Genomic DNA, 9614 nt, shown 5'->3' with positions numbered 1-9614 from the left:
TAAACACCACAATCACAATAGGCACTTGCAGTCTCCACAAGCCCAAACATTGAATTGGCCTAGAAACTGAATTACCCTCTCATTTCCTAAAGCTAATAAGCTCCAGAACAGGACTGAGGCACTATGCCAGGCTGGTACATGGGAAGATGCCGTTGCCTGTGCTTTAGCTGTTATGGAGCTATAGTAAGGATAATGTCTTTAGACACCAGGATTATCAATCTGGCACCATTCACAAGCAAATTTATTTAAAATGTAATAATTCTATTTTCTATAGTAGTCGTATATATTGTGTTTTATGCATTGGTCCCACAGACCTGGAGCCTGATTTTCAAAAGATCATGTGCAAAAATGTATGTGCAACTGCACACCGAGTTTGTTGGTGCAATTCCCCCAAGTGTGCTCAGAAATCTGGTATTTGCATGGTCAGATGGCTAGATGCTCAACTGAGCACTCACATGTGCAATTACAGTAATTGTACATGCATTTTTGGACTCAGCACTGGCTACCTTCCAACAGTCTGAATACTAAGATTTCCACATGGAGAGACAAGAGAAAGAAGGGAGATGTAAAATATATGTAAAGTTAAATGAGACAGATAAGGAGAAATCAGTCTGCATTATAAAGATACAAGTAGATCTTAATCCCAGACAGTGCACACCTGGCCACTTTAACTTTCTGTACTGTAAAAAAGGTACATTGCACATCTACATTTCCTAATATTACTGTGATACAGTGCTCGATGTCTACACATTATTAAAATACAGGATGCCAGTATTGGTTGTACTAATGTATACTTTGACATGTTAAGGCAGTACAATTAGAAATTATTGAAAGTGTCAAGCAAAACTACTTGAGCTAAGACACTGAAACTTCTCCCTTAAAGACTGGACAATATTCTGCTGATTAGGAGATGGAACACTCCACAGGTAGTCATTCAATTTATCTGAATCATTGTATGCAGTCAGGTATGGGGTAAGGGCAAGTTTGCTATTCACTGGTTTTGCGGGAGTACAAGACATACTTTTGCTACAGAGAGTCTCAGAAGAAGCAGAGTCTACATTGTTTATCTTTGGGTCTGATTTCTTTGTTTGGTTCTGGGAAGTCTCTAAGTCAGACCCCTCATCTTCAGACTTTATTTCAACATAGTCATCATCATCCTCTTCTCCTTCTGCAGTATCTTTGAAATTAGAAAAATAGTTCTGCGTAGCTATTTGTGCATTTAGTGGCGAGTTCTTGTTCACTCTCAGAACTTTTTGAGAGTCTTGAAGAATCATCTCTGAACAGTTTTCAGGGAACTGCTTCATCACATCACATACTGTGAATCCTGAAGCAGCATTTGGCACAGACTCCTGGCTGTCAGATCTAAAGTTTCTATTTGAGTACAGCTGTTTCTTGTCCATTTCATTTAGGTAAGTTATTGATTCCTCAGACCGGTTGACCACAATTGAGGAAGAGGACTGTGACCTGCTGTAGGCTTGTGATTTTGTATGATTTGCTTTCTTTCCTAGTGAGTTATAAATGTGATCTTGGTGTAAATTCTCTTTGTTAGGTTGACTAATAATAGCACTCCACCTTTGTGCTGGGACATGCAGATGTGTAGAAATCTGAAGGGAAGGCACTGAGCAAGCTGATGGCAATTGTTTTGGATTGCTTTTTATACCGCTCTCTACAGAGGAGCTCTTTGACTTCAGATCGTGGACTTCGGGCCAGGGAGAGAAATCAGCTAGTTCTCCATTACTGTATGTAGAATGCAAAAGCCAGTCCTCTGCCCTTAAGCGTTCACTAGCTAACTGAGAATGAGAAGGAGATATTGACACGGGGGATGAATACCTTAAGGTTGATGGTTTCTGAGGAGTGGCCCATGTATCCTTTTGCATTTTGGGTGAAGTCTCTCTAAAAACAATCTGGTCATAAAGCTGGGAATATTCAGCAATTCTGGCACCTGGAGAAGAGAAATATTTAACTAGTCAAAATTAACAACAGTGTAAAACACAAGTTATATGAAAATTAAAGTTTCAGACAAACTAACTCTTTTAAATCTTTGTCTTTGACCATTGTAAACATCAACATTTTTCAGCCTTACAGTCCACAAAACAATGCAATTCTAGACTCCAACATTTCAGATCAGTGACATGTACACAGTCATTCATTATACTAAAACATGAAACTGACAAGCGTGAAATGTTTTGTGACAAAACAGTGAACAACCATGCACCATACATTCTGGGAATAAGATACCAGCATCAATATGATCTGTAGTTATGAAAAGATAAATTATGTAACTGTTAAAAGCATTGCTACTGCTAAATATCAAGCCGTTTGGTTCTCTTTTTTAGTTCACCATTTCAAAGTTGCTGGAGAATTTATTTCTTCTTAAAAGAAAACGATTTCACATATATATTTCCTTCGATCTACTGATTTTGATAGTTCAGACATTCTCAGTCTTAAAACCACGCAGTGTGGCAGGGATACCTCCCCTTTCATTTGCAGTCATATGGATCACCTTTCATCCCAGCCCTCTGGCTGCAAGTCCATACATGGAAAGTAACATTAGGAAAGTGATCTATTTTTAGCTGTATTTCAACGTGACTGAGCAGCTGGGGAAAGGAGAGGAAGAGCCAGTACCATGTGTCTAGTCAGCCCTCCGCAGACCACCAGCAAGTGCTCCATGGACCACAGTTTGAGAACTTCTAATAAATAGATTAAATGACTATAACACTAAGGCATACTGGCAGCATCCCCATTTGGGGGTGGAACACTCCCAGTTTTTTGCCCTGTCTTACGTGGCTGGTTGGGAAGAATATTTCACTACAATGCTCACCTTTGGTCACTAAAGTCTCCTCCTCCTATTGTTTCTGGGCAACAAGAGGCTGAGTCTTCTCCTACAATTGTTCATTGCTCCTGTGCTGGCTTTCATAGGCATGGAGGCAGCCTGCAACCCCTCCAACAAAGAGAGCACAGGTGCCAGGTGTGGAGGGGGACGGGGGGGGAGGAGACTCCTGCATTTGTGGAAGAGGGAAGAAGAGGAGGAAATGGAATCCATCAAAGGTGGCAGAGAGAGAAAGAGATGGGAGATGCCCCCAGGGAAGGGCTGGAAATAAAGGAGAGGGGACCATGCTTCAGAAAGATGCCAGAGGGTGCAGGCCTACAGGCTGCCTTCAATTCACACCAGCCAGGGTAACAGACTTTGGGGCTCCCCCCAGAAGTTACCAAGGGAAGGGATAGCTATGGGGCACAGGGTCATGCAGTGTGCCGGGAAACTCAGAGATTTAATTAAACATCTGCATCTTGGGATGTTTATCCCAACTCCGAACTTTGGGGCTCTCCCACTTGCTAGGTTTGCTGTTCTCACATGTTTTTCAACAGTATATCGTTCTGATGAAACATCACCACTGACTGATACCATGTCACACAATGCAACATAATGGGGCACAGAACATACTATTGTATCTGGTGGATATTTTTTGCTGGTAAAAAATCTGATCTTTAGGAGCATCCTGAAAACTGCATCAGATATGATAAATAAGATATTTCTATTTTTTTAAATTCTATAGATACAATGAGATGCACAAACTCTGGTGACTGGGAGTTTGCTGAATCCAAGTCCCCAACTTATTTTAAAATCGTCCATGGAAAAAATTCTCACAGGAAGCTTCTGTTGTTCCACCCTGCTCTGTGCAGTGCAGGTGCTCTAGAAAGGGGTAAAGACCGAGACTTTTTCCTTCCATGACCCTAAACCCATGCTTGCAAGCAACAAACAGGAAGTTTCGATAAAGGAGCTGGACCTGGCTTCTGTGATGGATGGTATTCTATGGCTCAAGGGGGCACAGAGAAGGAGTGACTAGGCCCCCTTCTCAGCTGAAACCTGCAGACCACCCTAAGCAAGAAAACAACTGCTTTTTTTATAAAAGGCCAAAGAGTGCCCAGGATCACACTTCTATTCCCAGGCTATCCTGAACCGACCTGTTCTGTGAAAGCAAGATGGCTGACATTGCTCCATTCTTTCCTCTTCTCTTCTATCAACGAATGGCAAGATTTTGCTCTTAATATAGAATTGCATTTATATCCTTTTTGCACTAACGTTACATAAATAACTCAATTTAATCTCAGTGGTAACACATTAAAGGTAATACTGTCATCATCATCCAACTGGTGGATCAAGAGGTGACCAGGGTTATAGCATTTTAAATCAATACATACATTTCACCAAAAAGTTATTAAAGAAATCTATTGGGGGAGGAGGGGGCGGGGAGAGAGGTTGAGAAGGACAATATTTTTAACATACCAATGGCAGGACCACCTTGTTTCTTCTCCTCCAAAATGGCCGCAAGATCTTTGTGCCTCAGTTTCTGTTGCTGGCTGGATGGCTGTTCCTGCTCTGGACTTTTTACCTTCAAAAGCTGATTGGCCTTCTTAATTTTTTGACTGTATTGCCTTGCCATCATAAAGACTCTGTTTTTTGTTTTATCCACAATATCCATTTCATTGTCAGTGCTCTCTGTATGTGCATTGGATAGAATACTATTGGCAGATTCATAAGGGCTGTCTATAAAAGGCAACTCACTGGAGAAGGAAGATCTGTTAAGACTCAGAAATGAATTATCTTTAGATGATGTTGCTTCATCAAATCTGAGGCTGGCCTCACTTAATCTGGCTACCCTGTGTTTCAAAGTTTTAGGGAAAACAGGCGTTTCTGGCAATGAGAGTGTGGAAAGTGAATATTCCACATCTTTACTCAGTTCAGGAGTACTTCCAACATGGAGTCTTTCCTGCATATCATCTTTACAAACAGGAAAGGCTGCCAGGACGTGGTCTCTTGTCTTTTCTTCATTCTTCTTGATGTAATTCTCCAGGTCATTCCAGATCTCATCTACTTCTTCAGATAGTTTATCGGCTGCAGACTTGTGGGAGAGTGAATCAGAGTTGGAGGAACTATCTACTAAGCTCAAATAGTCATTATCTAAAGGAACATGATGATATGGACTTTCATCTTCACTGAACTGGAGACTCTCTTCAGAAACAAACTGCCTTAGATTATCACAACATGCAAAGTCTGTTTCCAGGCCCAAAAAACTCCTCCTTTTAGAGCATTTAAGACGGTTGCATTTGAAATTCAATAGTGGGGGTTCTGGAAGCACTATGGTGTCATAGATGTTCTCCTCAACAATCCTGAGCTCATGTGAACTTAAAGTTGGTGCCTCTCTTCTGAGTAGGATTTTATCTTTACTAGCAAGAATGGAGGTCCTATTTTGATTTGCCTGCCTTTTTTCAGAGGCTGCTTCCACCAACCTGCTTTTGTTTTGGCTTTTGTAGAGAGAGTCTCTAGCAGATCTTTGGGGACCATGACCAGACTCTTCCCTTCTAGTCAGACCCATCAGTTTTAAATCTTCATAACTTATGTTATCATAGACATGCTCTATATCATCAATGGTCAACTCTTCTGAAGATTCTGGGTAAGGATTGATATTGCCCACATCAGTTGTAGAACTACTTTTCACTTCCCTTCGGGAACTGTGCTGGACAAAGTCATTGCCTCTATGTCTTGCATTATTTGGGCAAGAGTTACTTTCACCAGCACTACTGGCCCGTCTAACAATTCTATGATGACTGGAGCCGGAGATCTCATTTTGATTAATTAATCCCACATGCCAACTGCATGGACGACCTGAAGCGCCCCTCTCTTCACACACAATTGAACTTGAATTGGATGTAGATACCGATGGTACAAACATCTGATAATCATCTTCATCGTCTTCATTCTCCTGAGGTGTCCGTCTACTGGGAAACAAGGCTTGTCTGATCTGATGGTCAGTCCAGATGTTTCTCACAGTGGTAGTTCCCCCCAGGATATCCATGATTAGTGAGTTGTTCTGCGGTGTGCTAAACTGTCTAGATGGCTGCCTAGCAGAACAGGAAAAGGAAAGGTCTGTATTCACCTGGGTAGATTCTTCATCTGAAGGATCTTTGGAGCTCTGTGGAGATTTGAAATACACAGTTTTGTTAGTCTCTCTCTCTGCAGTAATGCAGGAATGTCCTTGATACGGAGGACTATAACCTTGATCCTAATGCTGTGCAGTGTGGAGCCTGGCAGAGGAATGTAGAACGATCTGGCTCCATTGTTTCAGACCCCTTATCACCCTTTGCAAACCGAGGTGGATGTGTAAAACTTTGCCACCACCCCCAATCCTTTCCATTATCTAGCAGTTGAATATAAAAGTACGACTCATCCCCCCTACATATAGGAGGACTACAGTGGGGTGGCAATAAGCAGGTAAGACTGATCCCGTTAGTCATCTTTTCCCCTAAGCAATATGTATTGGGGTCCCCTAAATTCACATCACAGGGCATAGCCTTGAATATATAATATAATAAATATAATATAAGTTAATCACAGTTCACTACAGAAGGCAAACTTTTTTTCCTTGAATACTTTCATCATTTTATGACTCTTCACTGGATTCTTTCCAAAATATCAATGACTTCATTTTTAAGAGGTGGCCAAAACTTTGCAAAGTATTCCAAGGATGTTCTAAAGCTGCATGGGCTTGATCCTGCATGTTACTTAATACCCTGAGAGATGCTGCACACCCTAAGCTCCCACTGACTTTATGCTTGAAGAATATACTTTAGTGCTTTGCTGAATCAGGCCTTTCATGGGAGTTTGATGCTCATTACCTTGCAGGATTGAGTCCTTTAAAAGAAAGTACAGTATTATCTACCAGGTGTTCAGCCTCCCAATATTACATCAAGCTATTTTGTAATAGCATCAGATTAGTGGGTGTATCTAGTAATCAGATAGAAGATTCTGCACTAAAATGTATAGTATTTATTTTTAGACAATATGATTAAAATTTAAATTAAATAACGTAAAACTATAGTGCATACAAAGTAGCACTTTGGAGTGATAGTTTTAATGTAAAGGAACACTAATAAAATTAAGTAAATGTTCATTTGCTTTTAAGATCACATATTGTGAAATACTTGCAGACACAGATGTCTAATTGCAGTTTGTTGGATTCATTTTTTTACAGATTTTACTTCTTACTCTTTTAATGTTTATTTAAGCTTTAGGGAAAGCATTTCTGAGCATAAGACATTACTTAGATATCATGGCAATTTTATTTTTATCTACATATGTCCATTAAGAAAGATACATATAGATGCCTATGACATAGCTATGATATACAGAGATGTAACAAAATAAGAGAATCAGGCCTGACACATTTCGTTTTAAATACCTGCATTTCACATTTGTTGAGATTAACACTTCTTCGTTTTTCAACATTTTCAGCAGCTTGGCTATTAAGTCTTTTTCTACCTCCTTTTGGTTTTTGCTGTGAATTTTGTTGTGTGCCCTGTGATTAAAAAAAAAAATAATGGATATATTATGATCTACAGTTCTTCGAACCGCAGAGTATTTAGTCACAGCCAAATCCGGGAAATGCCGAAGTTCAACATGAAGCAACTAAATCAGAATTTGCAGTGGAAGAGACATTTTCTTGTGCTATCCCTTTTGTGTTGCTAGATATCAGAGACCACATTCATTGCAGGATGTTACTTGCCTCCAGAATTCACAATAAAATTCTCAGAGCAATGCAGTTTACCATGGCATAGCATGCAGCAGGCTCAGGGAGGAGTTTTCAGAGTGGATTCTGTCACGTCCTTACCAGAGCACCCCTTGCAGCACAACCACCACTCAGCATTAGTTTCCTAGCTGCTCTTCCCTGCTCCACCCAGCCCCCAACACCTTTCTGGGTTGTAGAACTTAGCCCTCTAGCTAGGTCGCTTATAGATCTATCCCTGCTGGGCACTCAAAGTCCAAAACAAATACGAAATAAACTCTTCCCTTTCTTCCAGAAGTTCCACCCTAGCCCCTGGCCCTAGCCAGCCTTCTCTCTGAGGCCTGGTCTACACTAGGAGGGGGGATCGATCTAAGTTACGCAACTTCAGCTACGTGAATAATGTAGCTGAAGTCGATGTACTTAGACCTACTCACCACGGTGTCTTCACTGCGGTGAGTCAACTGCTGCCGCTCCTCCGTTGATTCTACCTGCGCCTCTCGTGGCGGTGGAGTACAGGAGTCAACGGGAGAGCGCTTGGGGATCGATTTATCGCAATCCCCGCTGGATCAATCGCTGCCCGCCGATCTGGTGGGTAGTGTAGACATACCCTGACAGTGAGAGCCTTATGTCTGCTCTCTCTCTCTCTCTGCCTGCTCCCTCCAAGCCTCTCCCTGGAAACCTGCCTCCAAGCTCCAGGTGGCTCAGTTTGGGCTAACTGGGCCTTCAGCAGCCCATTAACCCCTTCCTTCCATGCACGGGGGCTTGTGTGCCCCATTGCAAACTGCTTTATGTAATGATGAGTAGCTCAATTTAAAACCGTGAGTGCCTAGACGTATCTCCAAATCACATATCTGGCCACTCAAATTGGTATTTAGGACTATTGGATAGGTATTTATGTTCCCTAGCATAGATTAGAGCAACCAAGTGTGGGATTTGGACACCTTGTTAATATGTCCGTATTTAAAAACTGGGGCCTACAGTCATTCAGAACAGCTGCACATGCATGACGATATCCCGTAGAGTGGAAAGGGTACCATCTGTACAATGAACGTAATGGTAGCCAATCACCTTCTTTAACAGTATAAGTTAAGCTCATACAGTGACAAGTACCAGAGCAATAAGAAGATAGCTCTGTGCAATGAGTAAAAATAGCAACATTTACATCAAAGGCAATCCGGAGGAGTAGAAAAGACTGAGTAAAAACAAATGCTTTCTGTAGGTGTAAGTGCCCTGATCCTCTGCACAGGGGTGAATTTCACCCCCAGAGTGTAGTCCAGAAAGAACTTAGTTCCTTCCTCTCTTGGATTGCAACAAAGGATTGATGATGTCTAGATGCAAATGCTTATTTTGGATGTTGCTGTCATTATGGTTACAGTGTTCCAAAATTGAAACTCCTAAAACTCTACCACCAAAGCTCAATGAATATTTGGGATACATCCCATGGCTTAAGGAACAATACTCAGAAGCAGCAGCAATTATAAGCAATATATCTACACCTTTAAATGGGCATTAGTACAACATTTACTCTGCCACATGATAGTTTTGTGAATAAATTTAAGCCCCTCTCCCTCCACCCCTCCACAGAAAGCAAAGAGATTACCTGTTCACACTCTTCTTCATCATCAGCATCTATCTGTTCTGTAGCACCTGGGTGGAGATTTTCATCTTGATCACTGCTGTAGGCTGGTTCAATGGACCCTTGAAATTCATTCACAAGCCCACTGAGATTCAATGAACCTTTTTTCCTAGAACTGAGCAGGGCTTCACTTGATCCCAGTTTGGCAGCCTGAGAAAGCAGGGCTCCTTCAATACTGCTCCGCTTAAAAAAAAAATTAAAACTAATTTAAGTATCCCCTTTATGTTGTATATTTTAACATGCCATGATCAACATTTATTTATGCTGCAAGATAAAAATCACAAACAAAGCCCCAAAATACAACATAAGTTTTTGCTGCATTCATCTGTACCTAAGTGAAACATCAAAGAAAAGAACTTGAATTGATCACTAAACTTTCCACAAGTGATATATAGGGATCATATGATATACCCTAT

General features: G+C 41.2%; 1 protein-coding gene across 1 annotated transcript in view; it reads right to left on the bottom strand.

The window, feature by feature from the left end:
• Window positions 1-836: 836 nt before the first annotated feature.
• PLEKHG1 (pleckstrin homology and RhoGEF domain containing G1) overlaps window positions 837-9614 on the bottom strand; it is an 81676-nt gene continuing 72898 nt past the window's right edge. Inside the window, exons 14-17 of the mRNA XM_065401806.1 lie at window positions 9163-9381; window positions 7239-7355; window positions 4286-5972; window positions 837-1942 (exon numbers count right to left, since the gene is read on the bottom strand). Of these exons, the coding sequence (XP_065257878.1) occupies window positions 837-1942; window positions 4286-5972; window positions 7239-7355; window positions 9163-9381 (3129 nt within the window). The remainder of the gene's footprint in view (window positions 1943-4285; window positions 5973-7238; window positions 7356-9162; window positions 9382-9614) is intronic.

Source organism: Emys orbicularis, chromosome 3 (genome assembly GCF_028017835.1).
Source record: "Emys orbicularis isolate rEmyOrb1 chromosome 3, rEmyOrb1.hap1, whole genome shotgun sequence".
NCBI lineage: Eukaryota > Metazoa > Chordata > Testudines > Emydidae > Emys > Emys orbicularis.
The sequence above is the reverse complement of the archived record's forward strand: the minus strand, read 5'-3'. Positions and strand labels throughout refer to the sequence as shown.